The sequence below is a fragment of the Cebidichthys violaceus genome, unplaced genomic scaffold (genome assembly GCF_023349555.1).
Source record: "Cebidichthys violaceus isolate CVI_PGR_0920_01 unplaced genomic scaffold, fCebVio1.0.p SCAF_1, whole genome shotgun sequence".
NCBI classification, from domain to species: domain Eukaryota; kingdom Metazoa; phylum Chordata; class Actinopteri; order Perciformes; family Stichaeidae; genus Cebidichthys; species Cebidichthys violaceus.
Window position 1 is genome coordinate 3807838 of NW_027176262.1, and position 17155 is coordinate 3824992.

The 17155-nt window shown below is 45.3% G+C and overlaps 1 protein-coding gene across 2 annotated transcripts in view; it reads left to right on the forward strand.

Moving 5' to 3' along the window:
- dpf1 (double PHD fingers 1) overlaps window positions 1-17155 on the forward strand; it is a 42398-nt gene that overhangs the window by 15559 nt on the left and 9684 nt on the right. The window contains exons 5-8 of one of the 2 annotated variants that reach the window (XM_068706808.1): window positions 80-207; window positions 1861-1950; window positions 3046-3124; window positions 3220-3351. In XM_068706808.1, the coding sequence (XP_068562909.1) occupies window positions 80-207; window positions 1861-1950; window positions 3046-3124; window positions 3220-3351 (429 nt within the window). The remainder of the gene's footprint in view (window positions 1-79; window positions 208-1860; window positions 1951-3045; window positions 3125-3219; window positions 3352-17155) is intronic. The other variant, XM_068706817.1, reaches the window with a different exon arrangement.

The following is a 17155-nucleotide window of genomic DNA, read 5'->3' on the forward strand; positions in this document are numbered from 1 at the left end:
CACTGTCAGCTCAACTGAGCATGTCAGCGTGAATGAGAGACTTCCGCTGTTTTCTGATTGCGACTGTCTCGTTCTCCAGACTACGAGGCTTCTCTAAAGAAGGAGGGGGGCATCCCAGATGGTCCCGTGTTGGAGTCGCTGCTCGCCGGGGAAACCCTGGACAAGAAGGTAGAAACCAAGGAAGAAGAGCCAATGAGCGAGTGTCAGGTGAGACTCTCGTTTCTCTTTCTTCCCTCTCTCTCATTTCCTCTCTTCTGTACTTTGTTGTTCCCTGTGTCTCGTTCGTATGTCAGGCTGTCTGTGTTTGTGTTTCTTTGTCTTTTTCTCTGCCTTTGTCTCTCTCTCTCTCTCTCTCCGAGTGTGTGTTTTGGCGTTGACACGGGCTCCCGCAGCTCTGACAGCTCCCTCCTGGCACCGGGTCACAACTGTGTGTGTGTGTGTGTGTGTGTGTGTGTGTGTGTGTGTGTGTGTGTGTGCTTGTAATTGTGTGTGATTGCACTGCAGTCATTCTCGGTGTTTTACCGAGGTTCCGCTCACGTGTTTTACAGGCCGAACTTGTGAGCTATTATTTGACTTCTGAGCGAAAACGTGCCCATCTGGGTGGAGTATTTCACCGGCTCGAGGCGGTTGCTCTTCAATTCAGACGGACGGCTAATCAATCAGCTGTTGAGTGAACGGTCCTCACAGTGGCCCTTCGAGCGATAGAGAAGTGTTTGGGGCCTCTAATCCGGGGCTTCCCCTGACTCCAGCACAGCCAGTCATGCGCACACTCAGCTCTTCCCTCGCCGCTTATCATCTTCAGATGTTTCCCCGTCTTTTTTAATAAAATAAAACCTTGTATTTTCCTTCACTGAGGACAAGAAAAACGAAAACCCTCTTAAAGAGTCCAAAGTTCAGTGTATTTGTCCTGAGGCGCACTACGAAGCCTGTGAAAACAGCTGTAGACCATTTTTTTTGCATTATGGGAGACTTGGGATCCAGTGCTTTTGGAGCTTGACTCATATTAAGGACAAAGAATCGGGATATCTTGGCCTCTGCTGCTTTATTATCTTTTTTTAATCTGCCTCTTGTGAGTCCGCTGACATATAGAAGTGCAATCCTAAATTGCGTGGCGCACCCCTTTAATTGAGGACGTCTTTAACTGCATCTTTTATTGCAATTAAATGGTGACACATTTGACTATATTTAGTAATGCAATGGTTCTGCTCTTAAGGTTGTTTCCTGCAGTGGGATTATGCAAATACTCTCAAAATCAGCAGGAAGACGTGCAATTTCATGCGGAGCAGCACAAAAGCAAGTAGAGGCCGAGATGGTTGAGAGGAAAGCAAAGAAAAGAGAGGAAAAGGTAAATAAAGGAAAGGAAACTAACTTACCTGTCTGACAGTCCATCTGTCTCTCTCTCCCCCTCTCTCTGTCTCTCTGTCTCTATGTCTCTCTGCCTCTCTGCCTCTCTGTCTCTCTGTCTCTCTGTCTCTCTGTCTCTCTGCCTCTCTGTCTCTCTGTCTCTCTGTCTCTCTGCCTCTCTGTCTCTCTGTATCTCTGTCTCTCTGCCTCTCTGTCTCGCTGTCTCTCTGCCTCTCTGCTTCTCTGTCTCTCTGTCTCTCTGTCTCTCTGTATCTCTGTCTCTCTGCCTCTCTGTATCTCTGTCTCTCTGCCTCTCTGTCTCTCTGTCTCTCTGTATCTCTGTCTCTCTGCCTCTCTGTCTCTCTGTCTCTCTGTCTCTCTGCCTCTCTGCCTCTCTGTCTCTCTGTCTCTCTGTCTCTCTGCCTCTCTGCCTCTCTGTCTCTCTGTATCTCTGTCCCTCTGTATCTCTGCCTCTCTGTCTCTCTGTCTCTCTGTCTCTCTGTCTCTCGTCCGTAGAAGCTGCTGGTCGGGGATTTCCCTCATGAGCTGGAGGGGGACGAGATAGAGGAAGACGTCCCGAAACGCAAGAACCGTACCAAAGCACGGGTAAAACACAAATGTTTTTCCCCCTGGTCATTTTATCCTGAACAATAAGCCACAATAGAGACTGTTTGGCTGTCAGTGCCGACTTGACCCGGATCAAGCTCAGAGTCAAACTGCGATGTGAAAGTTCAGCCTGTCGGACACAGAGCATAAGGAGTACTGATTTAGATTACACTATGAAATGACAGCCCTTCAGTTATTCTCATTTAAATGGAATCGGAACATTTGCACAGCACATATAAGAGTATAGTGTAAGAACCCTGTGTTGCCGGTGTCAAAATGAATCTTACAAGTATGAAATTAAAGCCTTTATTCCAATACAGTATATACATGGAGACATTGTACTAATTGCATCTACAGAAATGGCACTTTTTTTTTCCTTCTAATTCCTGGTGTGAGGTTATGATAGGTTTAATTTATTGTGACTTTGACTTCTCCGTGTTCCTGAGTCTGCAACAGTTATTAAAACATGCAAATGCTTTCAGAGATTTGAAATCATGCTGAGACAACCTTTTTTTTTTATTTTACAACTTTGATTAGATCAAACAGGGTCCCCCCCCCCCCCCACACACACACACACACACACACACACACACACACACACACTCTCTTTTGGGGTGTCTTACGGGAAGATAATCAAGTGTTAACAATGTATTCTGAAAATCATCACACACATACACATGCTCACACACAGACACCAGGGTTGCTAATTGGAGCTGTTGCTCCCCTGCTAGGTGTCATCAGCCCCCTCCTGCTGGAAGTGGAGCTTTACACTGAGAGCAGATGATTACAGTAGAACGCAAACCTGTGTGTGTGTGTGTGTGTGTGTGTGTGTGTGTGTGTGTAGACACTTGAACACACAACAAGTGAGGAGTGTGCTGTCACGCTGGTTTTATCGTGTGTGTGTGTGTGTGTGTGAGTGTGTGTATGTCTGTGCAGGACTTGTGTAACAAGTGTTGAAGTTTAAACTTTTTGTTTGTATCTTGAGTACATGTGTGATTTCGCATGTGGCTGTCTGAGTTCTCACAAGTGTGTGTTTGTGTGTGTGTGTGTGTGTGTGTGTGTGTGTGTGTGTGTGTGTGTGTGTGGTCTCTGCAGGCCTACGGTGTCGGGGGCATGAGGAAGAGACAAGAGCCAGCTGCCATTGAAGACAGAGACAAGCCTTACGTCTGTGACAGTGAGCGTTGCAACTTTATTTCTTTATTCCTGTTTCTCCTCATTCTTTTACGGATAACAAATTTTATACACCGTGTGTGTTTGTGTGTGTTACAGTCTGTGGAAAGCGCTATAAGAACCGCCCAGGGCTGAGTTACCATTACACTCACACACACCTGGCAGATGAGGAGGGGGAAGAAGACTCGGAGCGACACACACTACCCTTCCAGCGCAAGAACAACCACAAGCGTGAGTCTGCTGTCTGAATATTAAAGTCACTTGAAGTCGTCCACTTGTCCATCATCATCCATTTTTTACTTACATGCGGAGCGTTTTTGGTTTTAGCAGTTTCCGGATCATTCCAACGATCCTTAATAATCAGAATATCATCAAGGGGCCATTGATCACCCTCCTGCTGCATTATAGATAGCTAAACTGCTGGCTGAGCCAAATTTCAAAGTGAGCACTTGTGTGGATGAAAGATCAGATTTCCCCCCAGTGGAGTTTAGCGGACTTCTTCTTCTCTCGCTGATTCCCTTTTCAGACTGACGCAGTGACGCAGGTGAAAACTGTGCTCGCGGTCGATCGAAATGGGTCCGACTTGGCTTCTTGACCCGACTCTTGACCTCGGTTGAACAAGTGACGCTGGCTTTGGTAAACAGGCTTTGTGTTTATGCAGCTACCGTTGGGAGCTTCTGTAGAGACAAGGATTCAAGGATTCAAGGATTCAAGGACAATGTATTGTCATTTTGCACAAATGAAGTAAAAACATGACAAACAACAAAACTGAAACAGTAGTACCTATGCATTTAAAAAAAATTAGCATCAGGAGGAATGCAAACAGCAGCAACAAAACAATTTTCTGGGCAATATGGCCGACATCGTCACATACAAAATTAGACAGCATCATTGATGTAAACAGAGTCCGCTTCCTCTCGATCTGCCACAATGGCGCCAGGTCTGTGTAAAGATGTGGGCTCAACATTCACCGACCTCCAGTTGCTGGGTTGGCCAGGGACCAGATCGGGTGGTGGAATAGTTTTAGGTTCTAGCTCGGTTGGCTTAATTTCATCATCTCGGCTCTCCTCCCTCTCGACTCCGCTTCAGTGGCGTTTGGGCCGGCATATCTGTTATCGTCTCGAGGTCCACTCCCCACGAATGAATCCAATCCTCACGCTTCCGTCTCCAATGTTGATGAGCGCGTTTTTGTCATATGCCATTAGAGCTCCAGCAGTGAAGACAAAAAGACAACAAATTAAGACAAAAATGGAGCAAAATTCATCGGAGCTACTGATCGGAGTTGCCATAGCCATGGCCGTAAGGATTAATCTCTTCTGTGAAAGGGGGCAAACGGGGGTTGAACGTGCATTGGGTAGACCTGCCTCATATCTGTGTCTCCTGCATTGAAAGTGGTTTTACTGTTGGATTCCATGTTGATAGCCAGAAAATGGGTCACCGCTTCTACTGAAGGCTGCTTGCCCATGACAACTTCAAATTTGCATGGTTGCCCCAAAGCTAACTTAGCCCGAGGGTAATTCTACCTTTCTTTTTAAAGAATGTAGTGTTTAACCTTTCAGTGTCTGGGCTGCTGTAGCCCACGGCTCAAGCCACAGCCAGACCTCTTGTGTTAATGGTCTGACACTCAGTTAAATTGCAGACCCAGCGAGCCTTCATAATATTATACAGACAGAAAGATTAGATAACTATTTACATGCAGTAGAAGCACGGTAATCAGTATGCTGCATAATAGAATGAGCAAAAATGAACAGTATTGCTCTCATTTAGAAACACTGGAATGGATGTTCATCTTTACATTTTCAATCAGTCTTCACCTATATGAGTTAATGTAGCACTTCACAGAGTTTGAACAGCGGCCGCAAAGATGCATCATCTCAACGAGGGAACGAGCAGCTCCTCAATCAACACTCTTCAACTCTAAATGAGCGTCAGTGAACAAACACCAGTCAAACACTCCGAGAAATTACCAGCACACTCTGCACCATCGACTGTATGCACCTTTCAAACGCTTAATGACTATTCATGAACGCATCGGTCCAGTGTTTCGAGAGGCAGTGATGAAGACTCGAGCTCAATGCTCGCTAATGTCTTTGTTGATCCCCTGACTTTTCCTCTAGCTCCACCACGACATTCTGCTAATAAGCCTCAGCTGTACTTTGTGTTTAGCGCTTATTAGCAAATGCTAGCATGACAATGCACTAAATTAACGTTACGCCTGCCTAGCATCAGCGTTGCCATTGCGAGCTTGTTAGCAGGCTGACGTTAGCATTTAGCTCAACACACCTCTGTGGCTGTATTCCATAAGTACAGCATGGCTGTAGACCCTTCTCTTGATTTTAAGGGATGCAAGGTATCATGCATTTTACTTTACGTCACAACAATAAATCAAACATTGGGAGCATGTACATCAGTTACTGGTATCCTGAAGGCCCCAGCCTAGTATCTCAGGTATTGTATTTCGTTTTGACAACGATTTACATCCAGTGACAATGTTTGGATCCAGTTCAGGGTGTAGTTTGTCCCAGATGAAACAGGAGCAACATGTCCGACCGCAGGAAACCGACCTGCAGCTGACTTTAAACAAACATGTAGCTGACATTTGTCTGTTGTTTTTTTTTAGAAAGCAAGAATTTGTAAAAAAAAAAACTAAACAAACATTGTCATAATTTTGACTTTTGCAGCATCATCCAACATCAACATTCTCTGGCAATGAGCTTTGAAGGCCATCACCTTAGGAAGTCAGAGCACAATCTGCAAAGTCATAATTTTATCGGACTTAAGCATTTTCTTTCCGTTTTCCGTCCGCCAATGACGATGGCTTTATTCCATGTTGGAGCTCCAATAAGCCTGCATATATCAACTATGTCTTGGCACCATATATGGAACATTTTAATGGAACGTGGCCACTAAAAACGTCATTACTTACCACCTGCGTTGGACAAGTTTTAACGTCCATCATGAAAAATGTCTCATGTACATCTGGCTCTGGGACATTTACTCTCGCTGAATACTGGTCACATCATTCCCTGTGGGACTTTTGGCTTGTATTTAATGAGATGAACTGCAGGAAGTAAGAGTTATTGTGCTCTGGCAGACTTCCTGGGGCTGTAAAGGGGCCGAGTGCAAAACCTGGAGGCATCCAGGTTTGTGCGGCCATTTAAATAGTAGAGCATGATTGTCCAGAATCACTGCGCAGTAAAAAGCATTGAATGGTAGTGTGCAGTGTACATAAAGGTAGGCGTCCCAGGATTGCACTTAGCGCAAGGCTACAAAGGTTCTGCTAAATGTATCAAGGGTGCCATAAGAAAGCAATAAATGCCAGTGAACAACAAGTAAAGCAAATATTTAGGTTTCTGCAAACAGGTTGTGAATCAGATCTCAATCCTCCTGTCAGCTTGCAGCATCCACACTAACCAAATTGCTCGCCGTCTTTGTTTGTTGTGGCTATTTATTTTTCCCCCCAGGGCTTTTCTATCGGTGTGCGGTTTTTGTTCGTCGTTATCTTCCGTCTGCGTGCTTTTGTTTATTTTTGAGCAACTTACTTTAAGGACAATAGCATGCATTTATCCTGCGGGAGATTGTGTTTTGGTCAGTGATCGTTAGTAAAATGGCTACAGTTATTCAAACTCCTGGAAAAAAAAAAAGAAAGAAGAAAAAGAGCGAGATAGCTGTGGACATTTGAAAAGGGAGCGCAGGCGATTCATCCACTTTCTTTGTTCCTCCGGTTCTTAAAACAAGCAATTTGCTCACAATAAAAACGCAGATAAACACACAAAAACATATACATATCCACATAATCTGTGCCGGCTGCTCTACAACAATGTCCACACTGAAACTATGCTGCCTCTCAGTTAATTGGCAGTGTGTGTTTTTAAATTGGCCTGTCTGACGATAAGACTGGCCCAGTATTTGTGTGTGTGTGTGTGTGTGTGTGTGTGGCCATGCTGCAGTCTTAGGTCTCTCCAGTGGAGGAGAGCAAGAGAGACAGCATTTGAATCGTTTAATATCCCCCATCACTCCCTCCCAAACAGTCAGTAATCACACACACACACACACACACACACACACACACACACACACACACACACACACACACACACACACACACACACACACACAGCCTCAGAAAATGCAATCTTCTCTGCTGAAATGAAAAAGGAAGCTTAGCCTTTTGGCTTGGTGTGTATGTGTGTGTGTGTGTGTGTGTGTGTGTGTGTGTGTGTGTCCACATGCGCTGGTGCACATGCATTTGCAAAGGCTCTGTGAGTGTGTACCCACGTGTGAGTGTGCATGAATTAACATGTGTGTGTGTGTGTGTGTGTGTGCGCCATTACAGCTTTCCCCCAATTTGCTGAGTGTCATGGAGGAGACTCCACCACCCTCCACCCTTCGGTATGTTGCCACATATGTAATAATATTAACACGGCTCCCCGGAATGAGAGCAACCCTGCATGCATAATTCATGCTGCGCTCGAACAGCAGTCTAGACGCTATAGTATGTCCACGTTCGCTGCGTGCGCATCGCAAAGTGTCGAGAGCTGAAACTTATCTCCAGAACTATGAAACTCTGTCTTTTCTGGACCTCATCCAGCTCCATTCTCTTTTTTTCCATCAGTGTGATGAATGAGAGATTATTCCAGCACGAGATGAGATTTTCCTTCCCTCTTTTTCCTCTCCGTCCATCTTTCCCTGTTCTCATAGCAGCTCTGCATCCTCACTTAACCCTCCTCTCCCATCCCTCTCCGGTCCTCATTTTCCATTCTCTTCGCTTCTGTTTTGCTTCATCCATCATCCAGCTTTGGGTTTTCCTTTTAATTTATTTCTTTGTTTTGTGTCTACACTACCCCCCCCCCCCCCCCGATCACCACCACCACTGCTAAACAACCTCATATATCTGGATCCCAGATGATATACTATTTGCTTAAAATGAGCAGTGCCATTAAAATTCATGACTGCGCCTCATACTATGTTTTTTTTTTTTTTTTTTACTCTTCTTCTACTTCCTTTTCTCCGAACAGAAGGTTGGAGGTGGAGAGGGAGGGAGGGAGGGAGGGAGAGTTGGATATGGAGGGGGCTCCTTTGGCATTGATGTGATGGTGGGAGGGGTGGGGCAAGATGAAGAAGAAGAGGAGGAGGAGGAGGAGAAGTGGATGAATATGGGGGGATGTTTACTTTAGAGGTCGGTCCTGCAGAGTCCAACCTGAAAATTGTTTTTTTGGGTACAGAGAGAGCGAGAGAGACAGAGAGAGAGAGAGAGAGAGAGAGAGAGAGAGAGAGAGAGAGAGAGAGAGGAGAGAGAGAGAGAGAGAGAGGTAAATGAGAAAGAGAGAGCAAAATAGTGAAATAGCAGGAACAAGATGAATAGATTGCAAGAAGGACACAAACTGAGAGGAACATCAACTGTGAATGAATGAGAGAGAGAGAGAGAGAGAGAGAGAGAGAGAGAGAGAGAGAGGGAGAGAGAGATAGAGAGAGAGAGGAAGGGAGAATGAGGAGGGGGGGGTGAGGATAGTTGTCATTAAATCCCCCCCTCTCAAATCAGAACTGAGATTCAGAGGCCACTTTATCTGGACGGACAGACGGTCCTACAGTGTGGAGCAGCAGGGACGCTCTGAGTGTGTGTGTGTGTGTGTGTGTGTGTGTGTGTGTGTGTGTTAAAAAAAATGCACACAACAGACCAACACACATGCGTGTGCATTTTTTCTTTTAGTGTGTGTGTGTGTGTGTGTCTGTCTGTGCTTCCGTGTGTCACCGAGCCGTGTGAATGTGCTGTATGGGCAATCATGCCCAACTCTGAGTGTGTGAGTGTGTGTGTGTGAGTGTGTGTGTGTGTGTGTGTGTGTGTGTGTGTGTGTGTGACATGTAATTGAGCCCTTTGAAGGTCAGCATCCCTCTTCTTCCACTCACCATTGTTAGTTGTTGTGTGTTTTTTTTTTTTTTTTTACCTTCTCAAAATGGCCTCCCTGTCCTCCTCCCGCTGTCTGCAGACAGAGGAGTGAAGGACGAATTTTGATCAACCAACATCAATATAGAACAACACTGAGAGCCCAAAATGGCCACTCCCCGCTCTGCGCCTATTGTCACTCCGTAACAAGCAACAGTGCCTCGTTTCTGTCTCTCTCTACATCTTCTTGATTTGAAGTGCGGCGCGAGTCCGTGAGCTCTTGTGTTTATTGCTTTAACCAATACGTTGCCATTTATAGCAGCGTCACTGGGCAGATACAGATGTGTTTCTCTACCGGGACCAATCTTTGTCTGCTCGCTTTCCAAACCGGTGTGTGACGCTCAGAGGGGGAAAAAAGTGAAGTGATGCGTTGCAAATTGGTTTGTGTGATACATTTTTGAATTGCAGTCAACCTGTTTTTAAACGCTCTCAAAGTTTCCTGGAGATCTGATGATTTTGTCGCTCTTATGGAGAATGCCAAATTGCCCCCCCCCCCCAAAAGAAAGGCCCGTGTTTAATGAGTCGTCTTGTAAACTTCTTTCCAATGGGCTCCAGTGGGGAGTGCACAGATGTGTAATTGTATGTTAATGAACATATGTGTGCCCAAATTGCCTATTATTTGCCAGTGTGTGTGTGTGTGTGTGTGTGTGTGTGTGTGCACAGCAGCAACAGGAAAAACTGGGATCATGTGTTTCGGCAATCAGAGGAAAATCCTTTTAAAAGGTTTAAATGTTTTCTAATTGAACTTCTATTTCCAGGCCTGTTCTGTGTCACAACACATTTTCAATTCTAATTTCCCATCTTTCTGTGAAAGGACTGATTGATTTCACGTTCGCTCCTTGTCATGTTTCTCCATGTTGAACACAACACATGTGAAGGTGGACGGCATGCGGCGCTTTCTGGATTGTCTCCTGAACTTTTCACGTACACACCGGCATTCCTCCTCAGCTCTTGATTGGTTGATTGTTGCCGCTGCTGCACGGCGCAGGGAAGGAAGGGAGAATCGGCTGTTGCCTAGCAATCCGGTTGCCATAGATACCGCCATTGGCTCCCTCCTAAAGAGTACACTGTTATGTACATTGAAAAGAGAGAGAGAGAGAGAGAGAGAGAGAGGGAGAGAGAGAGAGAGAAGGGAGGAAAAGGGAGGAGATGTATGGAGAGAATAGAAAAGAGGAGGAAGAGAGGAGACAGAAAGAGAGAGAGGAATGGAAGAAGTTGAAGTATGGGAGAGAGGAGAGGGAGCGGGGGGACAGAGGAGTTCATTAAGGATAACATAAAGAATATGAGGAGAGAGAGAGAGAGAGAGAGAGAGAGAGAAAACAGACAAAGACAGAAGCAGAGCGAGAAGCAGAGAGTTACACACACACACACACACACACCCACACACACACACACACACACACACACACAAAAAGAATCTCTTCATGATTCATCATATAGATTCCCCCAGACAGTTGGAGTGGTGAAGGCAGGGTAATATCGGAGTCTGCTTCATCCGGTATTCTGTCTTAACATGCGGTGCTGTGGCTTGCCGGCTGGTTGTGTTGTGTTAGTCGGTTGTCTCGGCCATGTTTGGATACGCTCCCACACCACCACAACCCTCCTCCCCAACCAGCAGCACCACCAACCCCACCCAGACCGGATCCACCCTCACACCGCCCGTCTGTGTCTGCCTGCTCGTTGTCTCACCGTCTGTGGCCGACCGCGACGGCTACTGTAGAGAGGAGAGGACGGAATAACAACAGTTTCATAGATGCCGCGTTCATCAATTATTTCTACTGTAATACAGAAATGTCCACATGCGAATTGACATAATTCATTTGGGGATTCAAGTCATGAAAACTTTTCCATATTCTGTCAGATTACAGTGCCTTACTTTTTGGAGAAAAAAAAAATCCTCCGCAGCATGAAACCGTGGCTTTTTGAAAGTCTGGTTTGTTTGGAATAAAATCCTAATTAGTAGTTAGCACAAGCAGCGATAGCCACCTTGACTGAATACACAAATAAATCTGCACCACCTCCAACTCAAACTCCCCGCTTCAGTGCCAACATGCCACACATGATGGGATGCGTGCTTTTCACTTTTAACCGTTCCTTTTTTTTGTGTGAAAATATCCCTTTTTTTTTTTCTTTTTCCACATGTTTTGTTTTGGGCCAGCTGGTCATTTTTGGACACATAACAGTACCGGGCTAATGCACAGTATAGTGGACCATGTGAGGTTGGGCACAATTCAAACAGGATTTCACAGTCACATTCCCAGCCGCTTCTCTCCCTGGAACAAAATAGGATTAATTATTTGCATTTTAACTCTTCATCGACAGGGACACAAGCCTGCACTGGCTAAGTGGCTCTTTTTTTTTTTAAGTGTGTGCAAATGTGAGTACATGTGCACAAAGTGTGTGCACAAAGTGTGTGCACGCGTACGCACAAAAAGTGTGTATAGTTGTGTCTATGTGTGATTTCTTTAAATGCATGATTCATGGGGGAGTTGGTGTGTCTTTGTGTTCGTTTGTGATATATTGGCATGCTTGTCTATTGGCTAAATGTGCACATATCTGCAGACTGCAGAGCCTGACGTACTGTGTGTGTGTGTGCAAGTGTGTGTGTGTGTGTGTCTCTGATTCTGCGGGTCAGTGTGATTACAAAGCAGCCATAGATCAAGTTTTATTATGCACCAAAACTGCCTCTGTCCTCTTTACTTTGCAATGTCATCTCTGCACACAAGCTCACATTGCACACACACACACACACACACACACACACACACACACACACACAAATGCATGCATCCAGACCCACAATGCACTGGGAGTTACGCAACCTGCTGACTGGACATGAGTGAAAGTAGTACTTGTGTGTGTGTGTGTGTGTGTGTGTGTGTGTGTGTGTGTGTGTGGTGTAAGGGTGAGGGGTGGGGTAGGTTTGGAGGGTGCAGGGATGGAAAAGCAGCAGAAATGGGGGGAGAAACAGAGGGAAAAGGGAGCACTGGTGCAGGCATTAGTGTGACAACAGATGGATTGCAGGAAAGAGTTCCAATTTCCTTTTTGAGAGTAAAGCAGAGGGAAGAAAAAAAAATAGATGGATACCGAATAAGGGAAAGGGAAGCGAAGAGATGAAGCACAATGAAGCGCAGAGAAGAGATCGAATCAGAGGCAGAGAGAGCAGCAGCAATAATGAGAACGCATGAAAGTGCAAAGAGGAAGAGGATGGGTGCAAGAGTGAGAGTGAGAGGATGAAGATGGGAAGAGAAGGAGAGAGAGAGAGAGAGAGAGAGAGAGAGAGAGAGCGAGAGACAGAAAGGAAGCCGGTGACTTTTCATCTGTGACTGACGGTTTCCATCTGACTGCATCTCTGCCTCCTTGTCTGCATAAAAAAAACCCCCAAAAACCTGAAGATGTCTCCTTGAGCATTTGGGCTTTTGTGTCGGTGTGAATCGAGATGTATGCGCTTTTTATTTGTTTATCCTTTTGTTTCCTATTGAATACTTGCAGTTTTTGCTGTAATTATGTGTGTGTGTGTGTGTGTGTGTGTGTGTGTGGCTGCACGAGGTTACATGGACTCTCATTCATCATGTTAAAGGGAGCAAGTGGGGGATGGGACCGAAACTGGACGGCAAAAGTTATTATGCAAAGGCTTGGTTGTAAATCTTTGTGTGTGTGTGTGTGTGTGTGTGTGTGTGTGTGGGTGGGTGGGTGGGTGTGTGCGCTCTACTGTACGCGTGTGGTTGTGGGTGTTTTTTCATCTGTGTGTGCATGTGCGCTCTCATTGTGTTTGTGTGTGCGTGCGCTACTCCTGAGAGGCTCTCCTCATTAAGCAGCGAGGCGACAGGAGTGCAGAGTGTGTGTTTTCACACACCGCTGCTCCGATACAACGGGAGACACTTTTTTTTCCCCTCCTTCCCTTCCTTCTCACCCCTTTGTGTTTCCTCCTCTTCCTCCTCCTCCTCTTCTTCCCTCTCTTTTTTCCTCTATCCCCCCCTTTTTTTTGCCCCATTCCTTCTCGAAATCCTTCTCCGCCTCCTCCTTGTTCTCTTCTTCCTCCACCTATGAGCCTCCTCCTCATCCTCACCCTTTCCTCCCGTGTGCAACTGCAGCGCCGGAGTGTTTGTTGCCTTCGGTAATTGTGAAGAACAGATACACTCTGAAAGTGAAAAAACGCTCACACTCAACCGCCGCTTGTTAATCCCCGTCTAAGCCTCAGCCTTGATAAATCAAGTTTTGTATTTTTCTTTTTTTATTTTGCCATGACGGTAGCCACGGCAACTTGTGCTCCTTTGTGAATGGCGGAGGTTACCTTCATGAGTATCGTCACAACAGGAATAGAGTTGAAGAAATAAAGAGAAAGGAACAATATGTTGCCTCAATCAGTTCAAGCGAACATCACGACGGTAGTCTTCAACGTTCTATCAAATCAAGGAAAATGTAAAATGAAGTGAGGAAAGTCAACAGGTAGGCCGATGTGTTTGCGTGTGTGTGGTGGCAGAGGTCATTCCTCTCGGATTGGAAGCGCTGCGTTGACGAGGCTTCCACTGCGGCCGAGATTATCGACCGGCCGGAGTCCGTGGTATTGATTCCAGGTCAAAGTGAGACGGAGGGGAGAGAGGAAGAGGAGGATGAGGAGAGGGTTTGAAAGGGAGACACTGGAGGAAGAACCTGCAGGACAATACAGGGTTCACGACTTCTCAATATTTGGGTTTCTGTACTTTTTTGCTCCTTTTCTACATCAGTTAAGAAAAGTGGTTCTGACGAGGTCAGCATTAATCATAATGATAATGAATAAAATGGTCTCTCAAAGGGTTGAAAATATCATTTTCTTACTTCTTTTTCTTGCAATCCAAGCGTTTTAAAAATAATATCAATATAAAAAGCTTGATTTAAATATATATATTTTTTTGGAGTGCAAAAAGAAAGTAACTTTGCTGTCCAATAAAAACATATTTTTTCTCCACTTTTGTTTTCTCTTACACAAAATAGAAATTCTTAATCAAATTTTGTCCAAAAACAAAATTGAATTTGTGCCACGTTTAAAAAAAAAAGAAAGAAGAAGTGCCTCATCAAATCCCTGAATACATGAATACACATGAAACACGATGAAATACAGTGAGACGTGTGAGCATAGACAATTATTTTGCTAAAAGTGAGAAAAAAGACTTTCAAATGAAAAAAAAGGAGCAGGACAAGAGAGCAAAATAACAACGCGAGGTAACGAAGGAGCAGCATGGAGGAGGAAGGGACAGAACATGAGACAGGGGGAGAGAAAAATTATAAGCAGAGACGGAGGAAGGATGGGGAAGGGTAGGTGTTTGAGGGGGGGGGGGGGGGTGAGGAGCATTTGAGGATTCATCTCTTGCTGGATAATTCCCAGGAGGATCTCTCTCCAACACTTGAAAGCTGTGAAGTGTGCGGTTCTGCTCATACTCCTCCTGGTAATTGGAAGAGGAGAGGAGAGGAGGGGAGGGGAGGGGAGGGGAGGGGAGGGAGGGAGGAGAGGGAGGAGAGGGAGAGGGAGAGGAGGGTCAGGTAAAGGAGGGAGCTATGGTGGCAAGAAAAGAAACGGACAGGAGAGGAAGAGGAGGAGGAGGAGGAGGGTGGCTGAAGAAGGTAAAGATTTAGAAGCAGAGGTAAAACTAACAAGAGGGTTACAGAAGAAAGAGAACCTGGCTTATATCTCTTTTATTTCTGCTCATTAGCTCACTCCTTTTTATTCTCTCTCTCTCTCTCTCTCTTTCTCTATCGCTGTCCTCACCCCTCCCTCCCTCCCTCCCTCCCTCCCTTTGCCGGCGATGGCGTGTCTGTGGTTGCAGGCGGCTTCTGAAACATGGCCGCAGGCGTTTAATCATTGATGGAGTTTTTTTGCCTCCATGCAGGCGGGCCAGCGGGCAGCCCCGGCTCACTCGCATGCGTCAGGACCTGCTGATTCACTCTCTGGGGCCTTCAAGCACACACACACACACACACACACACACACACACACACACACACACACACACACACACACACACACGCACGACTACAAAGGAAAACAGGGATGCACACAGACTCAGATAAAATGTAGCCTGAATGTGTGTGTGTGTGTGTGTGTGTGTGTGGGGCTTTCCACATGTGTGCCTGTCTAGTTTATCCCACCAGGGATTGCGAGGCCCAATCAGCAGCGGTGAGCCCGAATAAAAGCAGCGAAGATAAAAAGCAATTTATTTGACCAGAACAAGGAGACAAAAACGTGTTTGCTTTGGCTCCAGGGCTGCACACACACATACGTATGTCTCTGCAGCTTTACAGTACAGACGTCCTCCTGCCAGACTCAGCAAACATGTGGCTGTTTTTACTGTAAAATAAGTAAACACACGTATATACTGTACGCTCATCCGGTATCATTCCATCTACTGTATGCATGGAGCCGGGACTTCTTCAAACAGTTTGCACATAAGGTTCAAAACTAATGACATTCCAATCAGCCTCAGCTGTACTTTGTTTCGCGCTAATTAGCAAATGTTAGCATGCTAACACGCAAAGCTAAGCTGGTGAAGATTTTTTTTCTCTCCCGCTCCATTGTACAAAATATTTCACCCTTCAGAATTAAAAACTCAGATAAAATGCAGACAGTAAATGAAATGCATTGTATAGTAAATACATTAAGATGCTAAACCAAAGTGTTGAACGTGAACACTGCTAGCTGCTAAACATCAACATGTTAGCATCATTGTGAGCACGTTAGCATGTCGATGCTAGCACTTAGCTCAAAACACCACCACAGGAGAAATTAAGTAATGTTGCATTTTGTTCATTTTGACTAATTCACCTATGATTTGTGCTACTGCTACTCCTGCTATAATAATAATAATAATAATAATAATAATAATAATAACAATAATAATAATGATGACAACCTTCCTCTGCGGTGCCGATGCAGAATTCAATATCATCCTATCATTTCAGCGATATGATATTAAAAATACCGCGCTGACTTTCTGATGATTTTTAATAAAGGGGGGAACAAATTGGCCGGGACCCTATCTGCCTAACCCTCACCAGCACACAGGCCAGATGATGTGCAGGTGTGTGTGTGTGTGTGTGTGTGTGTGTGTGTTTTTATATGAAAAAGTCTCCAGCAAGATCAGGAAAAAGAGATTACTGAGAATTATGAGGATTGAAAATAATACGCGGTGAATTTCAGGTACAAGACAGTGTTTGTCCTCGGTGCAGTAAATCCTTGTGTTCATGTTGCATGTCTTTATTACCTCTATAGATATACAGTAGTCTCTCCACCTTATATGATCACATATGAAAGTGCACAGCCCAGCAGTAAAGTCCTGTGCAGTTGCTTTCTCTCAGTAAAGATGACAGCCTCTTGGGTTTGTTGGGGATTTTTTTTTTTTATCTGCTCGCAGCATTCCTGTTGAATTCTGCATGCAGGTACAGCTCATCCCCCCCCCCCCCACCCTGTCAGTCATCCTGATCAGAGAGTTTTTATTATTATTATATTTCTCTGAGGATTAAAGCCAGACCCATGAGGGGTAGAAACCCAATCTCTCTCACTCCTCCTTCTCTTCTCTTCTCACCCTCTTTCCCCCCCTGGCCAAACAAAACTCCACCCTGAAATGGATGGTTTAAATGACCTCTCTCTGTCTCCCACATGCACGCAGAATCACCTGCAGCACTGTCTGCGTCTGCCTTTTTCTTTTTGTCTCTCTGCAGAGCGAATGGCTTTCTGTGCGTGCCATATATATATATATGTATGTGTGTGTGTGTGTGTGTGTGTGTGTGTGTTAGCATGAACCTGCGTAATCCACTCTATTGTACTCACCGTTGCTCTGTCCTGCATGGTGAGTCACTGGTGAAGGACCCGTCCAGTGTGTTAAAGCGCACATACAAAATAGTCTGCAGTGGTTATGTGATTGCTTCCATTAAAGTGATTATGCAATCAACGGCAGTAAGACAGGCAGGGAGACAGACCGACAGACAGACAGACAGACAGCAGAGGGATGGGGGCAGACGTGGAATGCACACACACACACACACACACACACACACATATGGACACAGCACTCAGGCAGGCAGGGGGAATTTCTGTCTTGTTAATAATCATTATGA